Source organism: Lepus europaeus, chromosome 3, assembly GCF_033115175.1.
Source record: "Lepus europaeus isolate LE1 chromosome 3, mLepTim1.pri, whole genome shotgun sequence".
Lineage (NCBI taxonomy): Eukaryota > Metazoa > Chordata > Mammalia > Lagomorpha > Leporidae > Lepus > Lepus europaeus.
Window position 1 is genome coordinate 159,258,543 of NC_084829.1, and position 24,398 is coordinate 159,282,940.

The 24,398-nt window shown below is 46.4% G+C and overlaps 1 protein-coding gene across 1 annotated transcript in view; it reads left to right on the plus strand.

Moving 5' to 3' along the window:
* SNX9 (sorting nexin 9) overlaps positions 1-24,398 on the plus strand; it is a 111,296-nt gene that overhangs the window by 59,781 nt on the left and 27,117 nt on the right. Inside the window, exons 5-9 of the mRNA XM_062186978.1 lie at positions 6,061-6,226; positions 8,864-9,014; positions 10,130-10,214; positions 13,449-13,574; positions 13,681-13,798. Of these exons, the coding sequence (XP_062042962.1) occupies positions 6,061-6,226; positions 8,864-9,014; positions 10,130-10,214; positions 13,449-13,574; positions 13,681-13,798 (646 nt within the window). The remainder of the gene's footprint in view (positions 1-6,060; positions 6,227-8,863; positions 9,015-10,129; positions 10,215-13,448; positions 13,575-13,680; positions 13,799-24,398) is intronic.

Below are 24,398 nucleotides of genomic sequence, written 5' to 3' on the forward strand. Positions count from 1 at the left end.
AGCTTTACCCGCTGCACCACAGCGCTGGCCCCAAGTCCAGTATTCTTACCCCTGCCTCTTTTTGCCTTGTATTATCTGTCATGTGTGTAGCTTTCTGGTGGCTAGGATGCACTTCACGTGTGCATTGTGCATCGTTCCCGCCCCTCCGCCCCTCCTGGCCTCTCCAACTCCATTTTGTGGTCTCCTTGGCTCCGTAGGCAGGTGCAAGCCAGTCTCTTTTTTTTTTTTTTTTTTTTTTTTGACAGGCAGAGTGGATAGTGAGAGAGAGAGAGGCAGAGAGAAAGGTCTTCCTTTTTGCCGTTGGTTCACCCTCCAATGGCCGCTGCGGCCGGCGCATCTCGCTGATCCAAAGCCAGGAGCCAGGTGCTTCTCCTGGTCTCCCATGCGGGTGCAGGACCCAAGCACTTGGGCCATCCTCCACTGCCTTCCTGGGCCATAGCAGAGAGCTGGCCTGGAAGATGGGCAACCGGGATAGAGTCCGGCGCCCCAACCGGGACTAGAACCCGGTGTGCCGGTGCCGCAAGGCGGAGGATTAGCCTGTTAAGCTACGGCGCCGGCCATAAGCCAGTCTCTTTTTTGAAAAAAATTGGCTTATGCTATAAGTCCTCTCATCTGGTATGTTTAAATAAGCCTCCTTATATAAAGCCAGTGACATTTTTTTCTATTTGGCTTATTAGGGAAGGATAGCTTTCAGTTTAGAGTGTTAAATGAGCAAATACGTTGAACATCTAGCTCCTGGCTGGTAAAGAGTATTTATTCTAGTTGAGGTGAGGGTTGGGAAGGTCATTAGACACAGCTGGTTATAGTGTGAGACAGACTGCAGCGTGTTGGTCGCGGAGATCAAACACTCATGCTCTGGGAGAGTATTTACCCAGCAGATACTTGGCTTACTGAGTTGACTGTGTTAGCCCCTGTTCATAGCTGACAGGAGAGGCTGGGTGACCCTGATGGGCCCAGTCCCCCCTCCTAATGGTGCTCAGAAGACAGAGTGATTGTACATACACATTTCATTTGTTGCATTTTTCAGTCTTGTTAAAATTACATAGGAAAAATTTTACAATTTCATAGTGAATAATCATACCCACATTTTAGATTTTACCATTAACATTGTCCTTCTTGGCTTTCTCTGTCCATCGTTCCAACCATCCGTCTGCGCCTGTCTGTGTCTTCCAACTTTCTATAGTATAGGAAAAATTTTATAATTTCATAGTGAATAATCATACCCACATTTTAGATTTTACCATTAACATTGTCCTTCTTGGCTTTCTCTGTCCATCGTTCCATCCATCCGTCTGCGCCTGTCTGTGTCTTCCAACTTTATATAGTAATCTGATACCACATCCTTAACTTCGAAGGTGTTGTTTTAGGAATGTGGTCGTATCATGGGCCAAACATCACTTTACAATAGAGCACACCAAGTTATTTTTCTAGAAAAGACGAAAGTGAGTCAACGTTAGGAAAATCTGATTTATTCCTTTGTAAAATAAGGATAACATCATGAAGGTTGGATGACTGACAAAGAGTAATACATATTTCATACAAATTACCAAGAACATCACATTTAAAATATTTGAGTCCTTGCCACTTTACGCAAACTGTTTTGCAAATCTTTTGGGGGAATTTTTTAAGTAAAGAATGGGACTGATCAAGTGATGTGCCAACACTGCTTGGATGTGGCTGATGGCTCTGGGAAGGCCAGGACTTTTAGGCAGGGGAGGACTTTGACGAATGTGTGATGGTGAGGGTGAAGGCTTGGCATGTATATAAAATAAGAAAATAACATAAGAAAACACAGGGATGTAGAAAAGTTGGGGAAATGTGTAAAATTTGAAGCTTTATTGTGAGGACTGGAGGCAGGGAATGAGAATGGGGTCATAAGGGAATGAAAGTTAAGATCCAAACTACAAAAATGTTTGAATCATCGACGGCCTAAGGAGCTTGGGTCATTCCATGGGCAGTGAGATCTAATGAGGGGCTTTTAGTTACATGTGCTTGACAGTAAGCCAGGTTGGGGAAGAAAGTGGATGGAGGGGTTGCTCAGGAGACAGGGAGACAGGCAGATGGTAGAAAGAGCAGACGGAGGGCACCTCAGATGGGAGTCCTGGACCAGGGTGCAGGTGGGTCTGCTGTGACCACGTGTCAGAAGTTAGGGAACAGAAGGCCTGGGCATTGGAATGGGTTCAGAGAAAGACCCACATGGACCATGGGCTGTGAGTCACTGATAAGAGAGGAAGGGTCGGTTGTTACAAGGACATCGTTACAAGGTCATCAGGTACATGCTAGAAGGTGAAGAGGCTTCTAGATGCTCAGATTTTTTTTTTTTTTTGGACAGGCAGAGTGGATAGTGAGAGAGAGAGACAGAGAGAAAGGTCTTCCTTCTTGCTGTTGGTTCACCCTCCAATGGCCACTGCGGCCAACGCATCTCGCTGATCCGAAGCCAGAAGCCAGGTGCTTCTCCTGGTCTCCCATGCGGGTGCAGGGCCCAAGCACTTGGGCCATCCTCCACTGCCTTCCTGGGCCATAGCAGAAAGCTGGCCTGGAAGAGGGGCAACCGGGATAGAATCCAGTGCCCCAACCCGGACTAGAACCTGGTGTGCCGGCCGCGCAAGGCGGAGGATTAGCTTGTTAAGCCACGGCGCCGGCCTAGTTGCTCAGATTTTAAAACATTTATCAGTAGAAACCAGGTTAATATATAAAATCCTACAAGGATCTTGTAACTTAGGTATACAGCTAGGATACATGCATAACCAAGTGACAGTTATTACAAGTTTATACATAAAGCCCTTTTCAAAGAACAGTTCTGTTGTTTCCATCTTCATCATATGGGTTTGGGGGCCAGCGTCTGGGACACCTGCACTCACGTCAGAGTGCCTGGGTGTGAGTCCTGACTGCTCTCAACCCCAGCTTCCTGCTAGTGCACACCCCAGAGGCATGGTGATGGCTCACGTACCTGTGCCCCTGCCACCTGCGTGGGAGACCCAGATGTAACTCAGGTTCCCAGTTTTGGCCTGGCCCAGCCTTGGGTGTTGCTGACATTTGGGAACTGAAGCAGTGGAAAGGAGATCTCTTTCTTCCTTTCAAATAAAATGAAAAACAAATAAAAATTAAAAAGAAAATCTGTGTGGGTTTTAGTCCTTTGAGGATGCTTGCTGTGAATAGTTCACCTCTGATGTTTTGCTCCAGCTTCAGGCAGAGTCTTCCTGGCCAGTTTGCCGACACTGTGGCCGTCATGCTGCGTGAACAGTCAGTGCTCCTGCAGTGCCAGTCCGCAGCCCTCTGTCCTCTGCAGCTGACGGAACTAAGTATCCCACAGTCTCTGAACCCCAGCCAGGCTGTGTGCCTGCCTCAGACCTTAACCTCAGATCACTGGGTGAGAAAGAGGGTAAGCTGGAGCCTGCACTCCCTGCTGTGGCACCCAAGTGCCCCCGAACAGTCCACAGTGCATGGGAATTTTGCTGGATCCACCAGACAAGGGAGTATCTGTCCTTACTGTCGCCTTAGTGTCCCAGACTGACACTTCTTAAAGGTTTCATTCTACAAACAGAGGCACGTAGCTTAGGAGTCCGGAGGACACAGCGCATACCTGTGTGTTGCAGCATAAAACTTTCCCTGAAAGCCCGCCCTAGAAGGAGGGCTCCCTCTGAGGTCACCTGCATGTCCACTGTCCTCCAGCGTGAGTCAGGAGGCCCTCCCCAGAACCCAGTGTCACCTTAGAAGCTGTTGTTGAGACATTCACGATCTTGTGAATGAAACATCTTTTTGTTGTTGATATTGGCCTTTGAATAAAGTCACAAGTAACCCCATGGAGAAATCCTCCTTCCACATGTAAAGCACTCTCTCACAGCTTGAAGCAGCCGCTGCCCACCCCATGTCTGCTAGGGTAGAATCGGATCAGCCTCAGTAGTGCTCTGAAACATTGGAGAGGTAGAAGAGACAATTGGGGTAACTTTCTTGAAAATCTTTTTTTTTTTAACCAACACCAATTTTTGTTTATTTTAATATGAAAAAGAAGACTCAAAGGAAAAACTTGCTATTCCATGTTCTTAAACAGATTTAATATTAAAATGGGAGGGAGAGGAAGGTAGAATTAATTTTATCTGAATTTGTCAGTAAACTTAAGGTGATTCAAATGAAAATCAACGAATTTTTAAGCTTGACTTTCTCATGCAAGACAAAACCCCGCAGAATGTCAGGATTGTAGGAATGTGTGCAACTACAGGCTCTGCAGAGCGATTGGACTACATTCACCAATTCTGAACGTGTCAGGTCCTTAGCCCACGGACCTCTCTTCTGAGACTTTCACATGAATTTGTTGGATACATGGTAAAGTTGCACAGGCTGCACATGTCCGTATTATTCACAGTACCAAAATACTGAAAATAAGCCCAGTGAGCGTCCACATGAGTTGTTGAGTCATAGTGAATACAGTAGGACCTGTGGAGAGGGTGAAGAATGATGTTTCCATGTGTGCCGATGCACCTGAAGGCTGTCTGTGTTGGTAGCTGAGAAAAAAGGTGCAGAGTGTACTGGGGGCTTGCTGTGTGTAAGACAAAACAGAGCTCCGTGTGCATGGGCTGTGTCAGTAAGTACACGGAAGGAGTTTGTTAGCGCTCTTACATAGACATTGCAGTTGTTTTGCCGTGAGCTCCTGCAGCAGGCCCCAACAGACCAGACCAAAAGGCAGTCTCAGCGTGCTGAATGTCATATCATCAGACCAAGGCAGAGATCCCAAGGCAGACCAGCTTTTCCTGAAAACAGGAGATTCCAGTCTATCCCAGACTGTAGAATGAGGCAGGCAGTCCCCCTGCTTTAACCCTTACTGATGTTAACCTACCAGTAACCTGAAGTTAACCACCCAACTTCTCTTGTGTTGTTTCCCTGTTTCCATCTTATAGAACTCACTGTTCTGCCTCTGCCCACTAGGAGCTCTCATTCAGTTTTGTAGAAAGAAAGCTGCCTACTCCCTGACCTGAGAGTACAAGTCGATTAGAGCATGACTGGATTTGTTGTAATTTTATCTTCTGACAGTAGTAGTGTCTTTGAAAGAATGACTGGCATCCTAAGATGGTAGGCATATTGTTCCAATTGAATACTTTTTCATTCTGTTTAAGTTTTGTTTTTACTGTGCATGTATTGCTTTTTCTAGTAAAAAAAAAAAAAAAAAAAAAAAACCCTATTTAATAGTACAGTGGTTTGCCATAGAGCAGTAAAGGTGAGTGAAAGAGGCCCTTCTGTCAGCATGTATAGTCTCAAAAACAAATGTTGAGCAGAACAAAAAAAGCTTGCTGAGAGAGACAGTGTGATATTAGCTAAGAGAGACAATGTGACATTGGTTAGGTTGCTCTTCGTCGTCGTCTTCTTCTTCTTCCTTTTTTTGAAAGATTTATTTGAAAGGCAGAGTTACAGAGAGACAGAGGCAGAGAAACGTCTTCCATTTGCTGGTTTACTCCCCAAATGGCCACAACAGCAGCTGGAGCTAAGCTATCTGAAGCCAGGAGCCTAGAGCTTCTTCTGGATCTCCCACATGGGGGCAGAGGCCCAAGGACTTGGGCCATCTTCTACTGCTCCCCCAGGCCATAGCAGAGAGCTGGATTGGAAGTGGAGCAGCCAGGACTCAAGCCGGCACCCATATGGGATGCCCGTATTCCAGGCAGAGGCTTTACCTGCTACGTCACAGTGCCAGCCTTGGTTAGGTCAGTTTTAAAAACATGCAGCAGTTGGGATTTGTGGATGTGTATGTTTGCATGGAGGCATAAAAAGGCCTGGGAATGGATACACTTCTGGGGAGGAAGGGGAAGGAGGAGGAGCTGGGTCTGATACTCTCTTTGCTGCCTTTTGCAAAATTCCCAAGCAGAGGGGCAAAATAGTAAAGTTAGGATGATGCTACATTTTGTGCTGTTCTACAAATTTAGGGGAAAATTACTTAACATTGTTTTTAATAAATTTCTTTGGATTTTTTTTAGCACTCCTTTTATTCAGTTGTCATGTTAGTTCATTACTGAATTGAATAACAGTTTTGAGAATTCACAAATATTCTTTCTCCTTTTCCTCCCACAATAGGTCAGCGGTGGCAGTGACCCCTGGTCATCCTGGGGTGCCTCCAAATCTGGGAATTGGGAGAGCTCAGATGGCTGGGGGGCCAAGCCAGAGGGGGCTGGTGCCCAGAGAAATTCTGCCAACAACTGGGACGCTGCCTTTGGCCACCCCCAGGCCTACCAAGGACCAGGTAAGGAAGGGGCTCCTGCTATAGTGACTAACAGGAAATGGCATGGGAGACAGAAAAACCAAACTGTCTTTGCTCCTTCCATACACGGTGCAGCCAGAGGACCTCTGTGATCACACCCACACACCGTGCACTTCTCTGGGGCACAGCCACAGTACGACTCAGTCCTGATGCCACTTACCTGGAGTTGTTGCAGAATCCGTGCAGCCAGCCCATTGCTAACCCAGTGCGGTGGAAGCAAGTAGGCATTTACTGCTGGCAAAGCCTGGAACAAGAGGCACAGGCAACCGAGGCCTGAATCCTTGGCTCCTTGAGGGGCTAGGGTCAGGAATCTTTAGTAGACGGAAGTTAGGCTAGAGGGGTACGTGTTCAGCTCTGTGCAGGTCTCTGGTTGGTCTGCAGTGCTTGTGGCCCTCCTCTGGTGGTCAGCGGTAGGACAGCAGCCAGAGGGTTCTTTTGGGCATTTTGCTATGGGCAGCTGGGGGTTATGTGCAGGTGGGTGTTACTTTTTGCTCAGAGCCTGTTCTATTTGAAAAACAAACAAAAAACCAGAAACAATAACCTCGAGACAGTCTGGTATCAAGTTATCTGTAGAGGCGATGAATGACCTCTTGATCCTTGTGATATGGGACCCCGTCTGGCTGGCTGGACCTAATGCACCTCCCCCAATCCAGTGGGTTGATTTGCCATCTTGGAAGCAGGACAAAGAACTTTAAGGGAGGGAACCAGAGCTTCTCGGCCTGAGAATCCCACAGCAAAGGCCTTGTGTTAGGGCTGGGTTTCACAGTTAGATCCCAGGGCTTCTTAGCTTCCATCAGTTTGCTGGAGTGGCTCACAGAGCTCAGGGAGATGCTTTGCAGGGTTTACCTGTGTATGATGAAGGGCCCTGCACAGGATACAGATGCCCGTTAGGTAAAGGTGTGCACAGAGTGAGGTGTCTGGGAGGGGCACGGAGCTTCCTGCAGTTGTGGGACTTTTCTGGAGCCATGACAGGCATGACCAGTTATTAGTTGAGTCTCTATTTCCTCTCCTCATCCTGGAGCGTGGGGCTGGGGCTGAAAGTTCCCCGCTTCTAATGGTGGCACTAGCAGTCCCGTGCAGGAGCCCACCAAGAGCCACCTCCTTAGAACACCTACCACCCCTGTGCTCAGCAGATGATGGGAGATTTAGGAGCTCTGCCAGGAACCGGGTGCAGAGACACACTATCTAGTTCTTGTTATATCACAGTATCTTACCAGGTCATTGGAGTTAAAAATAGATTTTATTTTAAAGAACTGCTCAGAAGTGCTCTTTTTCACTGACAGCAAACCAGGCTCCAAATGTAGTGATTTTTCTGGATCCAGACGTTGATAGTCACTAATGACAGTCTTTAGTCCCATCTCATGTTATCTGTCAAGGAGTCACAAATTGAGCCATAAAAGAGCAAGACGAGGCTGTAGCAGACTGGAAAGTGCCTTCTGTCGGCGCAGCCTCTCGCTCACAGATCACTGCGTTTGGGAGAAAGCTGAATGAACGCTCTCATCACCAAGATGGGAAATCTCGGTTTCTGTAACATCTCAGCAACTAACACATTTGTTTCAAAATCTTGACCGGGTGTTAGCATTTATGCTAGCAATTAATACACAGGTTGGGATGCCTGCATCCCGACTGGAGTGCCTGGATTCAAGTCTCAGCTCTGCTTCTGATTCCAGCTTCCTGCTAGTGCACACTCTGGGAGGTACCAGGTGATCCCTGTCACCCCTGGGGGAACCATGATAGAGTTCCTGGCTCCTCCCTCTCAAAAAGAAATTTGGCTAGCTGCTTTTCAAAAACCTTCGGCTAAAAGCTAATGCAATATGGTCTGTCACCTGCTGGTTTGCGGCCTCTGTGTTAGCCATTTTATCTTTCCCTAAATGACCTGTTTGACTCCTAGGCTATTAATAGAAAGCCTAAAACAGAACAGAAATTTACAGAAGGAGAAACAATTCAGAAATTACTATCAGGACGGGGGTGTATTTTGCACAATGGTTAAGTTGCTGCTTGGGACATCAGCATCCTGAATCAGTGCCTGGATTCAAGTTCTGGCTCCACCTCCAGTTCCAGCCTCCTGCTAATGTACACCCCCAGAGGCAGCAGGTAATGGCTCGGGTACTTGGGTCCCTGGTTCTTACCCACCTGAGAGAATCAGCTTGAGTTCCTGGCTCTGGGTGTCAGCCTGACTGTTGCAGCCATTTGGAGAGTGAACTAGTGGATGGAAGATCTGTCTCTCTGCTTTTCAAAGAAAAATATGTATTTTAAAGATTTGTTTATTTTTTTTGAAAGTCAGAGTTCGAGATCTTCCATTCACTGGTTCACTTCCCAAATGAACTCAGTAGCCAGTAACTCCATTCTGGATTCCCACATGGGTGCAGGGGCCCACGTGCTTGGGCCATCATCCACCGCCTACCTAGGCACAGAATCAGGAAGCTGGATCAGCAGCAGAGTAGCCAGGACGCAAATCTGACCTGAGACGCTGGCATCCGTTGCAAGCTGCAGCTTAGGCCACCGCACCACAACACAGGTCCCTCAGCCCAGACAGGAGTTACTCTCGGAAAATGCCATCATTTTATTTTTCTCATTTTGTTTTTCTTTAATGATGATCACTTCTGTTCCCACCTCTAGCAACTGGTGACGATGATGACTGGGACGAAGACTGGGATGACCCCAAGTCCTCTTCCCCTTACTTTAAGGATTCAGAATCCTCGGAAGCAGGAGGCGTCCAGCGAGGAAACAATCGTGCCGGTGCCTCTTCCATGAAGCTGCCCCTCAACAAGTAAGCGTGTGGTGGGGCCCGGCAGGCCCAGGGCCGCTCTTCCTCTGCAGCGCTCTCTCTCTCTCTCGCTTGGGGCACGACTTAGTCTTAGTTTACAAGGTTAATAATGGAAATAATTATTGTACTTAATAATCTGCCACTTGTATTTTTTACTTTATCAACTCCATGTCAATATGAAGTTTCATTTCTGGTAGTGGTGGGAAATACAAGCATATATAGAAAGCTAAGCGAAACTAAAAATAATAACTCTTTAACAACGTTTTACCGTTGGAACAGTCACTTCCACGTGAGGGGTCGCACAGAGTGGTTGTCTGCCTGTGTCCCCACACGCCCTCTGTTGTAGACTCGAGGTTTCGCTGCGGGACACACGGAAACCCAGTGCAGCTGGAGAGCCTGGGATCCCAGCTCCTCGGCTCCAGGGCACAGCTCTAAGCTCAGCTCTCTGTTCCCACTTAGATTGTCTTCAGTTAAAATGTGTATTCAGTAGTCCTTGCAAATCTGCTTAACAAGGAAGCGTGCGGAGAGTGAGATGGGCATTTATTATTTATTATGTTTTGGGGTCTTATCAGATGGCATCTCGAACTAGTCAGATTTACTTATTATGCTTTGGGTCTTTTCACTACGGAGTGGTTTCTGAAGGCAGTTCCAAAAGAAAATGGCAGGAACGCTTGCGAACAGTGGCTGCTTCTCTGGGGTAATTGTGCCTTCTAGAGTGTGGTGAGAGGCGGCCTTAATTTGTACAAATGCTGACGTGTGGCCGTTGTCCCATGTAGCCACTCCAGTTGGTTTGATGAGTACTTACTGCCCCTGTGATCAGAGACGTTCTCAAGAAAAGGGTGCTGCTCCCTTCTGTCTGTGTTGGGTGAAGGTCACTGAGAACCCGTATGTGTCACTCCTTCCAGAGTCAAACTGCCCTTCGCAACTGACCATGCCTAATTAAATTACTGATGGCTCTCGAGCCATCTGATTGCATCAGGTATTGTTTACCGCGGTTTCCTAGATCTGGTACCCCTGAAAGAAAAAACACGGTTAAAACTGGCGTGTTCGGTAACTCTGGGTGAGAGCTGTAGGAGTCTTACGAGGAAGGACTCACAAGCATTTATCTTCATGATTAGATTTCCTGGATTTGCAAAACCTGGAATGGAGCAATATTTGTTGGCCAAGCAACTAGCAAAGCCCAAAGAGAAAATTCCCATCATTGTAAGTTTGTTTATTTTTGTTTGCTTGCTTTGTAGTTAAAGTTCTTTATTAAAACCTTAAAGCTAAGAGGGTTATTACTCTCTTGGAAAATATTTTTAAACACATTGAATGTCCCCAAATAACCGATAGTATATGTTAGTGTTTTAGGCATACTAAAGATAATTAGCATAAATTAATGCCTGTCATTATCTTGTTTAGATATTCTTTATCTCTTGAATTAATAGTATTGAACCAACAACACTCATAATATTCTATTAATAATTTTTATTTTTGAAAGTATCTTGAAATTTTCTATGTTGTTTTTCTATCAGCCTATATATTTATCTAATAAACTTAATTTAAATATTTAGGTTTCTACCCTTGCAAAAATACATGCATGTTATCAGAATTAGGTGCCTTTTCCAATATGTTGGAAATACTTAGTGTTTCTTCTAGTGAACAAGCAGCCAAATGACAATGAGGAGCTAGCAGATGAAGGAGTTAATGCACTTAGCTTAGGTGACTGGGCGTTTGGCATAATGGCTGAGTCGCTCACATTCCCCCATCACAGTACCTGGGTTTGATTCCTGGCTCTGGCTCCTGACTCCAGCCAACTGCTGATGCAGAGCTCGGGAGGCAGCAAGTGGTGGTTCCACCCATGTGGGAGACCTTGATTGCATTCCCAGCTCCCAGCTTCAACCTCAGAGTGCCCATAGCTGTTGTGGGCATTTGGGGAGTGAACTGGTAGACAGAGACTCTCTTTTTCTGCCTCTCAAATATATTTTTAAAAAAATCTTAGAATACCTGGACTGTTACGTAACATGACATGGTTTCATAATATGACGTAGGCACTTTGGTTCACTTCATGTTTTGATTGCTGATAGATTTTCTATCTAGATGATCTCTAGCTGTATATTCCGAAACAGAATTCTAGCAGAGAGAGTCCAGGGAGCCGAGAGAAAGCGTTGGCCTGGTTCTTTGCCGGGAAGGTGTGGTAACCCTCTCTCTAGTGGAATTTGGCCCATGGGCCAGTCAAGGCTGCTCTTTGATCCCCAATCACGGAGGGAGGTCCCCCAAGGTCTGCTTAAATTCCTGCTCTGCAGCTTTTAGACAGCTTCCTGGATGTGGGCTCCATGGTTTGCTTTTAGACTCTTCTCTTTAACCCCTCCTTCAGCTTCTCTGGTGCTCAGTCACCTCCTGACCTGATAGCCTCAGGGTGACAGGTGCAAAGACAGCTTACCCTCCTGTCGGTCAGTGGTGACACTCCCGTCTTTCAGAGCTGATTGTGCAGAGACTGGAATTTGGGGAAGGATTAATACAATCGCTGCGGAGCTCATTGACTTCCAGCCCCGTCCTGTTGGCCTCTTGCACCTTTACCAAGAATAAGGACTGGGATACGTCTCCCCTTTCACACCTGCCTCGCCTTGTCTCCTTTAGCCCAATCCGTGCAGTTTTCCATGTACTTTATTCTGTGCTTCTTCTAGCTACAAGATCAAAATCTGTTTCATAAACTATTTTCATTCCTTTTTAGAACTCTGAATGGGTATATTTGCTAGAAATAATGTTCTGTTTACAGTCCCTTTGTTGCTTTTCTCACCTTTTTCCTGGATTATAACTCAGTACTTTTCTAATCCAGTCCAAGAAAATACCATAAAGATTTACTTATTTGAAAGAGTTACACAGAGAGAGAAGGAGAGGCAGAGAGAGAGAGAGGCCTTCTATCCACTGGTTCACTCTCCAATTGGCTGCAATGGCTGGAGCTGGGCTGATCCGAAGCCAGGAGCCAGGGGCCTCTTCCGGGTCTCCCAGGCGGGTACAGAGGCCCAAGCACTTGGGCCATCTTCTACTGCTTTCCCAGGCCATAGCAGAGAGCTGGATCAGAAGTGGAAGTGGATTGCTGAGTTCTGGCAGCCATATGGGATGCCAACACTGCAGGCGGCTGCTTTACCTGCTGTGCCACAGTGCCAGCCCCTTTTTATTTGTTCTTTTTTTTCTTTTGGTTGTTATTTTTATTAACTTAAATCTTCCTTTTTAAAAAAAATATTTTATTTTATTTTATTTTATTTTATTTATTTGAAAGACAAAGTTACAGAGACAGGTAGCGACAGAGAGAGGTCTTCCATCTGCTGGTTCACTCCCCAGTTGGCTGCAACGGCCAGAGCTGAGCTGATCCAAAGCCAGGAGCTTCTTCCGGGCCTCCCACGTGGGTGCAGGGGCCCAAGGACTTGGGCCATCTTCTATTGCTTTCCCAGGCCATAGCAGAGAGCTGGATCGAAAGAGGAGCAGCCAGGTCTCGAACCGGCACCCATATGGGATGCCGGTGCTTCAGGCCAGGGCTTTACCCTGCTTCGCCACAGCACCGGCCCCTTTTTATTTGTTCTTTAATGATCCTGTCCTACAGTCTATGTCTCTGAAATCCATAACTGTGATCATGCTAGTTCTCTGTGTCCCCACATAGATTCTAGTTGGTTTTCATGCCTCACCCTCTCACCCCTGCTAAAATTACCTCAGTGGTCTAGTGCTGGCCTAATAAGCCTCACTTCTTAACCTTGGCCCCCAGTTGTATGTAGACAAGAAAGACAAGTGAAGAACAAGAGAGGCCTACCAAGTGGGCGTGATACCTGGGACATGGAGTGTAAGCCTGCCCACTGTGCTGTGCACAAGCAGGCCAAGAAAAACAGCCCGCTGGCCTGATTCTTGCTGTGAGGCACACATACCACTGCCCTCAGTAGTAAAGCAGTGGACACAGGCTCTCACTAGTCTGATTAGCCATTTCTGTATTTAGGACACAGCTACTCAAAGTTTACCAGTCTGCCATGAGATAAGTGCAATGAGAGTGTCCTAGAAGGATTGATGGCAACTTGAAATTATTGAGAAACCCACATGTGTAATGTTACACTTCACAAAACCGTTGGTCTGTAATTGGACTTTTTAAAAAGGAGTCTTTTATCACATACAGTTTGAGACACCTGGACTAGAGAGACAGACATTGTGTTCCAATCAACCAACACTCAAAGCGGGGAGCTGGTCTCTTCTGTGCATGGACTGAGAGCCCCTGGTGGGGAGCAGAAGGCCATCCTGACACGGGAGTTCTTTAAACACTTCTCACAGGAGTAGAGACCACTTAGGTAACTTCTCAGAAAGCAGCTAGAATGACCTCCCCAAGGGTTCTGAAAGATCATTCACTGATGGACAGCAATTGTATTTGCTATTTTTCCATTTAACAAAATTAACTTTTGCTGGAATTTTGTGTAGGTTGGAGATTATGGCCCGATGTGGGTTTATCCTACCTCTACATTCGACTGTGTGGTAGCGGATCCCAGGAAAGGCTCCAAAATGTATGGTCTGAAGAGCTACATTGAGTACCAGTTAACACCCACGGTAAGTACCATCATCCAGAACAGTTACGCCTGCCTTATTGGTGACAGCGTGCTTTTTTCTTTAGTTGGCATTGGTAACTTTTTCTTCTCTTTTCCTTATTTTGTAGAACACTAACAGATCTGTAAACCACAGGTATAAGCACTTTGACTGGTTGTATGAACGTCTCCTGGTGAAGTTTGGATCTGCCATTCCAATACCTTCTCTTCCAGATAAACAAGTCACAGGTGAGTGTGCTTAGTCCTGAACTCATGGTGCCAGGTGCGAAGACAGAGTCTCCCCCTTCAAGTCAATAATGGCATTTTCCTTCCTGCAGAGCAGAAAACGCAGAAGTGTGCAACAGAAGTTAGATGTGGTGAACAGAGAGGCACAGCAGGTCCACGTAGGTCTGGAAGTTCAAGGATGTTTAATAAAATCTGCTGTCAGAGACCATGTATATGTATCTTGAATTCCAGTGAAATCATTTTTATTTTTCCTATAAGGGAAATAAGTCCCTTTTTTCAAAGTGAAAAATGACAGCTGAGAAAACACAAATGATCTAGCCTAAAAGGGAAGTAAAATGTGTGACCCGCGTGAAGCAAACAGGTTACACAGAGCTCCTCTGCCGTTTTCATTCTTAGTTTGTAAACATTGCGTGAAGCAACAGAACTTCTCAGTGTTGATGAAGGAAGGTGCCAGGTGTTCTACTGAATAGTTATCCCTGCTTATTATCCTCTCCTTTCTCTTGTTATTTGAAGTGCCACACTACCACCACTTTGTACCATACTCCTTACCTGTCTGCTGGTCAGCAGTCCCAGTGCTGTAAGAGTGCTGTGTAAGTGCACAGTAGGAAAGGTCAGGGAACAGTCACTGTAGTGCTTTCATTTCCAGTCTAATTTGGAACCTAGGCTATGAATACTGTGTGTCTCAGAATGGAACCTGGAGCATCAGTGCTCGTGTGACTCAGAATGGAACCTGGAGCATCAGTACTCTGTGTGTCTCACAGTACAACCTGGAGCATCAGTGCCCTGTGTGTCTCAGAATAGAACCTGCAGCATCAGTGCCCTGTGTGTCTCAGAATGGAACCTGGAGCATCAGTGCCCTGCGTGTCTCAGAATAGAACCTGCAGCATCAGTACTCTGTGTGACTCAGAATAGAACCTGGAGCATCAGTGCCCTGCGTGTCTCAGAATAGAACCTGCAGCATCAGTGCCCTGTGTGTCTCAGAATGGAACCTGGAGCATCAGTGCTCGTGTGACTCAGCACAACCTAGAGCATCAGTACTCTGTGTGTCTCACAGTACAACCTGGAGCATCAGTGCCCTGCGTGTCTCAGAATAGAACCTGCAGCATCAGTGCCCTGTGTGTCTCAGAATGGAACCTGGAGCATCAGTGCTCGTGTGACTCAGAATAGAACCTGAAGTGTCAGTGCCCTGTGTGTCTCAGAATAGAACCTGGAGCATCAGTACTCTGTGTGACTCAGAATAGAACCTGCAGCATCAGTGCCCTGTGTGTCTCAGAATGGAACCTGGAGCATCAGTGCTTGTGTGACTCAGCACAACCTAGAGCATCAGTACTCTGTGTGTCTCACAGTACAACCTGGAGCATCAGTGCTCTGTGTGTCCCAGAATACATCCTGGAGCATCAGTACTCTGTGTGTCTCAGAATAGAACCTGGAGCATCAGTACTCTGTGTGACTCAGAATAGAACCTGGAGCATCAGTACTCTGTGTGACTCAGAATAGAACCTGGAGTGTCAGTGCCCTGTGTGTCTCAGAATAGAACCTGGAGCATCAGTACTCTGTGTCTCAGAATAGAACCTGGAGCATCAGTGCCCTTGTGTCTCAGAATAGAACCTGGAGCATCAGTACCCTGTGTGTCTCAATAGAACCTGCAGCATCAGTACTCTGTGTGTCTCAATAGAACCTGGAGCATCAGTACTCTGTGTGTCTCACAGTACAACCCGGAGCATCAGTGCCCTGCGTGTCTCAGAATAGAACCTGCAGCATCAGTGCCCTGTGTGTCTCAGAATGGAACCTGGAGCATCAGTGCTCTGTGTGTCCCAGAATACATCCTGGAGCATCAGTACTCTGTGTGTCTCAGAATAGAACCTGGAGCGTCAGTACTCTGTGTGACTCAGAATAGAACCTGGAGCGTCAGTGCCCTGTGTGTCTCAGAATAGAACCTGGAGCATCAGTACTCTGTGTCTCAGAATAGAACCTGGAGTGTCAGTACTCTGTGTGACTCAGAATAGAACCTGGAGTGTCAGTACTCTGTGTGTCTCAATAGAACCTGCAGCATCAGTACTCTGTGTGTCTCAGAATAGAACCTGGAGCATCAGTGTCCTGTGTGACTCAGAATAGAACCTGGAGCATGAGTACTCCGTGTGTCTCAGAATAAACGTTTGTAAGCAGCTGAGCTTTGCTAAGGATCAGGAGGAGTTTCAGTCTGTAGCTAGAAAGCATTCGGGTGAGTGACACTAGTAACTACAGAGGGAGTGGCTCAGGGCTGAGAGCAAGGCTGTAGCAGAGCCAGGAGGCGGGGCAGAGCACTAAAGGAGACATCAGAGACTGGCTGGATGTGGAGGGGTGGGCACGGACTGTCCCAAGGTCGGGGGAGACCAGGGGTTTAATCCGCACCTGGCATTGTGGGTGTATAGTTAAGGGAGGACTGAGAATACCAATCAGCCAGAAGGAGACGCTGCCGTGTTGGGCTGCAGTTTGTCCCCACAGGCCCTGGGCCCACCTGCTTGCTCAGCTGACCACACAGGCACCCTCATCTTCAGCGAGCAGGTGAGGAAACTGAAATCCAGAGAGGAGACGCAGGATAAGTATGTTATTCCCCTTAAAACGTGACTTTGCACCTCACATTCTTGTATATATTCTTCCCCTGAAGATTTTTGGTAAGATAGAAGCTTGTTTTTGCAGAAGTTACTTGGTGATGTTTTTGGAAAACATTTCAAAAATTTCAAACTGTCACAGTAGAGGAGAGTGTAGGGTGCAGTACTGGGTGGAGAACAGACCCAGCAGTCCCGTGGAGGACACTGAGTGGTCCCTCATGGGGCCAGAACAAGTGACTGACAGCCAGGCTGGCTCAGAACCACTTCCTTCCACTCCGGGGTTCTCAGTACCCTCCATTCTCTGCCAAGTTCAGATGCTCACTGTCGTCCTTTTTGCCATCCTTTTGCTTTAACTCCGATCTCTTAAAAGTGTTAGATTCCCTTCCATGAAGATTCAGATTGACTTTTCTCTGTATCTTGAAATGTATTTGTTTACTTGGTTTTTCCATCTTCCTTCAACTTCATTAGCGTAATACATGCTCCCTAGTGATTACGTAATGGGTTAATGGGCTATTTCAGGAGTTGCTCCTTTCTCCTAGGCTTTCATGCATGGTTTATTCTGAATTATTCGATGCTGTTTTAAAGCATCATGGAGTCATGGTTCTCTTTCCATATGAAGGTTTGTTTTTGTCAAGAAAAAATGGGCGTGTGGCCAGGGGGATGTCCTAGAAAAGCAGGAAAGTGACAGCCCCATCCTTAGTCCGAGGAAAGCTGAGCTTTGGTTCCCTCCTGGGATGTGTGCCCAGGAAACAGAAAGGCACAGAAGCGACTTTCTTCCCCTCCTCGCACGTTTGCCTCCTGTGTGTGAGACCACAAGGTCACCATTATCTAAAGCTCCCTTCTCCCTTCGCCGCTGGGGAAGAGACGCAGGAATGCCAAGTGGGTGACGTCATGGCATCATCACCTGGGAAATTTAGTTAGCGTTTTATATTTGTTTATAGATTTGTTCTTTGAAAAAGACGTTGACTGAGTCTGGGCCTGTTCCTGGGTGCCAACCTGATACATTCACACATGCAGTGAAGGCTCCAGTGAGAGTGTGGTAAACCAGGAATGAGGGTCCCTAGTCCCCATCTCATAGGTTTCTGGAGCCAGTGTGAAACTGTACCCAACATAAGATCACATCTAAAGTCGTCATTTGGAGATGCAGTAGCTTTCAGAAGATTTTTCATGTGGATAAATTTTCGTGAAATAAGAATCACTGAATTCAGACTGGTGGTTAGGTAATGGACTCTTGGTGTGATTCCCTGACCTTACTGTGACCATATTTCATCCGTGAGATGCGTGGTCATTCATCCATGTTGGGACGGAGTTTCTGCTTCACTTCAAATTACACAGCGCTTACTCTCCCCTCCTAGCACATCCAGCACTGGAGTAGTTTACACAGCGCTTACTCTCCCCTCCTAGCACACCCAGCACTGGAGTAGTTTACACAGCGCTTACTCTCCCCTCCTAGCACACCCAGCACTGGAGTAGTTTACACAGCGCTTACTCTCCCCTCCTAGCACACCCAGCACTGGAGTAGTTTACACAGCGCTTACTCTCCCCTCCTAGCACACCCAGCACTGGAGTAGTTTACACAGCGCTTACTCTCCCCTCCTAGCACACCCAGCACTGGAGTAGTTTACACAGCGCTTACTCTCCCCTCCTAGCACACCCAGCACTGGAGTAGTTTACACAGCGCTTACTCTCCCCTCCTAGCATACCCAGCACTGGAGTAGTTTACACAGCGCTTACTCTCCCCTCCCTAGCACACCCAGCACTGGAGTAGTTTACACAGCGCTTACTCTCCCCTCCTAGCACACCCAGCACTGGAGTAGTTTACACAGCGCTTACTCTCCCCTCCTAGCACACCCAGCACTGGAGTAGTTTACACAGCGCTTACTCTCCCCTCCTAGCACACCCAGCACTGGAGTAGTTTACACAGCGCTTACTCTCCCCTCCTAGCACACCCAGCACTGGAGTAGTTTACACAGCGCTTACTCTCCCCTCCTAGCACACCCAGCACTGGAGTAGTTTACACAGCGCTTACTCTCCCCTCCTATGCACAGCACTGGAGTAGTTTACACAGCGCTTACTCTCTCCTCCTAGCACACCCAGCACTGGAGTAGTTTACACAGCGCTTACTCTCCCCTCCTACACCCAGCACTGGAGTAGTTTACACAGCGCTTACTCTCCCCTCCTAGCACACCCAGCACTGGAGTAGTTTACACAGCGCTTACTCTCCCCTCCTAGCACACCCAGCACTGGAGTAGTTTACACAGCGCTTACTCTCCCCTCCTATGCACAGCACTGGAGTAGTTTACACAGCGCTTACTCTCTCCTCCTAGCACACCCAGCACTGGAGTAGTTTACACAGCGCTTACTCTCCCCTCCTACACCCAGCACTGGAGTAGTTTACACAGTGCTTACTCTCCTAGCACACCCAGCACTGGAGTAGTTTACACAGCGCTTACTCTCTCCTCCTAGTACACGCAGCACTGGAAATGCCTTCTCTATTAGACATGGCTGGGTCCATGGGCTGGTCAACTGCCACTCTCTAGATAATGTTTTTTTAAAAAGTATTTTCACTTATTTTCTTTGAAAGGCAGAGAGAGTGAAACAGAGATCTTCCATCTATGGGTTCATTCTCCAAATGACCACAACTGGGGCCAGGCCAGTGCCAGGAGCCTGGAACTCAGTTTGTGTCTCCCACGTGGGTGGCAGGGACCCACACCTTGAATCATTTCCTGCTGCCTCCTGGGGTGCACATTAGCAGGAAACTGGGATCGGGAGCAGAGCCAGGAATTGAACCCAGGCACTCTGGTTTGGGATGCAGGCAGCTCAGGTGGCACCTTAACCACTATGCCAAGTGCCCACCCCAGCTAACAACCTTGTGGTATATGGGCCTGTGATACTGTTCTTAAAAGACTTAAGCTAATTTGTACCCACAGTTTTCTAAAGGAGAGGCAAGGCTGCGGTGAACTTGTTTTTGGAGTGTAGTTCCGTGAGTTTTGACCCCACTGCAGTGTTATGCCAGCACTGCATCTGTGGTACAGACGATCCCCTTTACTCTGAGCTCCCTGCACCCCCAGTCCTGTCCGTGGCCACACAACCGCTGATCTGTCCCTTGTCACTGTGGTTTTGCCTCTCCAGAATAGCATCATCAGTAGAATGGAGTTTGTAGTCTTTGGACAGAGCCTGGCTTCTTCCCTAGTGTGATGATTTGAGATCTGCCCATCTTGTTATATCAGTAGTGGATTTCTTTTTAGTACTGAATAATGTTCCAATGTATGGATGTACCATGGTTTGTCACTCACTCATTGAAGGACATTTAGGTTTCCAGGTTTTGGCATTCATGAATAAAACTGGTAAAAAAAAAAAAAAAAATTGGCAAACGTATTTTTTACAATTTCTAAAAATCTATTTGAGAGGCCAGCACTGTGGCATAGTGATCTGAGCCTCAGCCTGTGGTGCTGGCATCCCGTATGGGTGCCGGTTCTAGTCCCGGCTGCTCCACTTCCTATCCAGCTCTTTGCTATGGCCTGGGAAAGCAGTAGAAAATGGCCCCAAGTCCTTGGGCCCCTGCACCTGTATGGGAGACCTGGAAGAAGATCCTGTCTCCTGGCTTCTGGCTTCTGGCTTTGAATCAGCCCAGTTCCAGCTGATACGGCCATTTGCAGAGTGAACCAGCAGATGGAGGACCTTTCTCTCAGTCTGTGTGTGTGTGTTTGTGTTTGTGTGTGTGTGCAACTCTCCCTCTCATATAAATAAATAAAATCTTTAAAAAAAGAATTTGTTTGAAAGGTGGAGGAACAGAGAGACAAGGAGAGACAGAGAGTGACGGATAGGAAGTAATTTTCCACCCGCTGGTTCACTCCCCAAATGGCCACAGCTGCTGGGGTTGAGCCAGGTTGAAGCCAGGAGCCTGGAGCTGCTCCTGGGTGTCCCACGTGGGTGCAGGAGTCTAAGCACTTGGGCCATCTTCTGATGCTTTCCCAGGCACATCGGCAGGGAGCTGGATCGGAAGTGGAGCAGCTAGGTCTCGAACTGGTGCCGGATGCTAGCTTTGCAGGTGGAGGCTTAACCTATAGCACAACACCAGCCCCAAATGTATTTTTATGTGAGCATAAATTCACATTTCTGCTGGGGAAATGCCTAGGACTTGAATGAATGGATCATTTGGTAGTTGTGTGTGTAATGATTAAGAAATTGCCAGGCTGTTTTCCAGAGTGACTGTACCATTCTGGAATCCTCACCAGCTTGGGTAGGAGTGACAGTGGTTCCATATCTTTTCCTGCACTTACTAGTGTCCATTTTTCTTTATCTGAACCAGGGTGATAAGTACATGTACTGATATCTCACAGTGGTTTTAATTTGCATGTACCTCATGACTCACTATTTTTTTTTTAATTTTTTTTTTTTTTTTTTTTTTTGACAGACAGTGGATAGTGAGAGAGAGAGACAGAGAGAAAGGTCTTCCTTTTTGCCGTTGGTTCACCCTCCAATGGCCGCTGCGGCCAGCGCATCGTGCTGATCCGAAGCCAGGAGCCAGGTGCTTCTCCTGGTCTCCCATGCGGGTGCAGGGCCCAAAGACCTGGGCCATCCTCCCCTGCCTTCCCGGGCCATAGCAGAGAGCTGGCCTGGAAGAGGGGCAACCAGGATAGAATCCGGCGCCCCGACCGGGACTAGAACCCGGTGTGCCGGCGCCGCAAGGCGGAGGATTAGCCTGTTAAGCCACAGCGCCGGCCTGACTCACTATTTTGAGTATCTTTCCATGTGCCAGTTTTCCAACTGTGTATCTTCTTTGGTGAAGTATAAGGTCAAATCTTTTGTCCATTTTTTATTAGGTTATTTCTTTATTGCAGAATTTTGAGTATTCTTTGTACATTATGGAAAAAAAGTCCTCTGTGATTTTTCCACTAATTTGTCTCAGCTGTGACTCATCTTTCATTCTTTCAATGGTGACTTTTATACAACAAAAGCTATTGATTTTTATGAAGTTCAGTATATCCATTTTTTTTCTTTTATGAATTGTGTTTTAGGTGTTGTGGCTAGGACCACTTTGCATAACTCAAGTTTACAGCAATATTTTTTTCTAAGAGTTTTATAGTCTTAGGTTTTTGTTGTTGTTGTTGTTGCGTTTTTTGGTTTCTTTGTTTTGTTTTTGACAGGTAGAGTTAGATAGAGAGACAGAGAGAAAGGTCTTCCTTCCATTGGTTCACCCTCCCAGATGGCCGCTACGGCTGGCGCATTGCGCTGATCCAAAGCCAGGAGCCAGATGCTTCCTCCTGGTCTCCCATACGGGTGCAGGGCCCAAGGACTTGGGCCATCCTCCACTGCACTCCCGGGCCACAGCAGAGAGCTGGACTGGAAGAGGAGCAACTGGGACAGAATCTGGAGCCCCGACCGGGACTAGAACCCGGGGTGCTGGTGCCACAGGTAGAGGATTAGCCTAGTAAGCCACAGCACCGGCCTAGTCTTAGGTTTTTTTAAAAAAAAAAGTTGATTTTTTAAAACAGATTTATTATTTTTTATTTATTTGAAAGCATTACAGAGAGGCAGAGAGAGAGAGAGGTCTTCCATCCTCTGGTTTATTCCCCAAATGGCCGCAAGGGCTAGAACTGAGCTGATGTGAAGCCAGAGGAGCCACATGGGTCTCTCACATGGGTCTCCCACATGGGTGCAGGAGCCCAAGTACTTGAGCCATCCTCCACTGCTTTCCCAAGCACATTAGCAGGGAGTTGGATGGGAAGTAGAGCATCCAGGACTAGAACCGGTGCCCATATGGGATGCCGGTGCTGCAGGCCTGGGCTTTAACCTGCTGTGCCGCAGCGCTGGCCCCAGTCTTAGACTTTACATATAGATTGGATGCATTTGGAGTTTATCTGTGTGTAATGTGTGGGCTTTGGTACAGGTGTAGGTTTGTTTCTGAACTCTGTTCTCTTCCATTGAATTATGTGTCCATCCTTTTGCTGATACCACTCTGTCTTGATTAGCAGGACTTCATGGTAAGAGTTTAAGTCAGGTGGTATTATCCTCCAACTTAGTTCTTTTTCAAAACTTTTTCTTTTGCTTCTTCATGTAAATTTAAGTCAGTCTGAAGATATATATAATCATGCTGAGATTTTGGCTGAATCCATTTGGAGAACTCAGATGTTAGTGTGTAGTCTTCTCATCCATGAGCATATATGTGTCATATTTATTTTTATTAGTATTTTGTAGTTGTCAGCCTACAGATTCTGCATGTATTTTGTTAGATTTATACATGAGAATTTCACTGGGAAGGGTACTTTTTGTGTTTTAATTTCTACTTTCCAGTTTTGTTTATTATATTTAGAGATACAATTAATATTTTTTAATCCCAACTATGTATCTGTGATCTGCTACCTTAGTTACAGAACCTTTTTTGTGGATTCTTTGCGACTGTTTTGTGTAAACAGTCGTGTCATCCTGGAGTAGGAACAGGGTTAGTTCATCCTTCCCAGTCTCTGTGCCTCTGTCGCTGGTTTTGCTTTGTTGCACCAGCAAGGACTGCCAGTGTGATGTTGAACAGGAGTGGAGCAAGCAGATGCCTTTGCCTTTCTGTCTCCGGGAGAAAGCGTTCAGTATCTGCGCATCAGATAGATACTGGCTGCAGGGTTTCTTGGTGGCTGTCCTTTTATGAAGTTAAAATTTTGGTAGACATTTTCTCCTTGAATGGATGCTGGACTTTATCAAATGGATTTTGTCCATCTGTTGGGGTCAACATGTGGCTTCTTTGTTAGTTTATTAATATGGCACTGAGCCAACCTTGTATTTCTGGGATAAATCTCACCTGATCGTGATACACTGCTTTGTCTATATGGCAGCATTCAGTTTGCTAAAATTTGGTTGAGGATTTTTGCATTTGTGTTCACGAGAGTTATTGGTCTTTAATTTTTTTATAATGTCTTTAACGTTTAGTGTCAGAGCAGTACTGCTCTCATAGGGTGACTTTGAAAGTATTCCCTCCTTTTCTGTTTTCTGGAAGAGACTGTATAGAATTTACTCTTCTATACACAGGAAGTCCCCTGGACTGGAATTTTCTCTGTGGTCAGGCTTTGACCATGAATTTAATTTCCTTCCTAAACTGGGGACCATTCTGAGATGTCTCTTCTCCAGTGAGATTTTGTAGTTTAGTTTTTTTAAGACATCGATCTGTTTCATGTAAGTTTTTGAGTATGGGTTTAGAGTTGCTGACAGTATTCCTTTAAGCTTTTGAGATCTGCAGGGTTTGTAGTGATATCGTTGCCTGCATTTGTGATTTTGGTCATCGACACGTCCTCTCTTTTTTTGTTAATTTTATTGGTTTTCTCTTCTGTCTTCTGCTGTTTCATTATCTCTCCCCATCTGCTTGTTTTGGATTTAATTTTCTCTTTTTCTAAATTTTTAACATGGAAGCTTCAGTTATTGTTTTGAGGCCTCCTATTACACATCAAATGCTACAAAACTTCCTGTCAGGGCTGCTTTCATTGTATCACAAAAGTCCTGAGAGGTGGAGTCTTCGTGGGCATTCAGGTTAAAATATCTTCTCATTTCTTTCCTAAGTTCTTCAACCCATGGGTTATTTAGAAATATGTTTAATTTCCAAATATTTACACATTTCCTAGGTTTTATTTTTGTTGTTTTCATGACTAATTTTATCCTCTTTTGCTCAGAGAACATGTATTGTGTGATTGTAATCCTCTAAATTTGTCAAGACTTCCTTTATGGCCTGCTGTACGCTCTCCCCTGGAGAAGGTTCCGTTTGTGCTGGGGAGGGGCCGGTACTCAGCAGCAGTTGTCTGTGGTGTTTAACAGGCAGTAGGCTGAGCTGCTTGATGGTGTTGGCCATGTTTCTGTATCCCTGCCAGTTTTCCATCAACTATTGAGAATATGATACTGAAATCTTTTTTTTTTTTTTTTTTTTTTTTGGACAGGCAGAGTGGGCAGTGAGAGAGAGACAGAGAGAAAGGTCTACCTTTTCTGTTGGTTCACCCTCCAATGGCCGCTGCGGCCAGTGCACCGTGCTGATC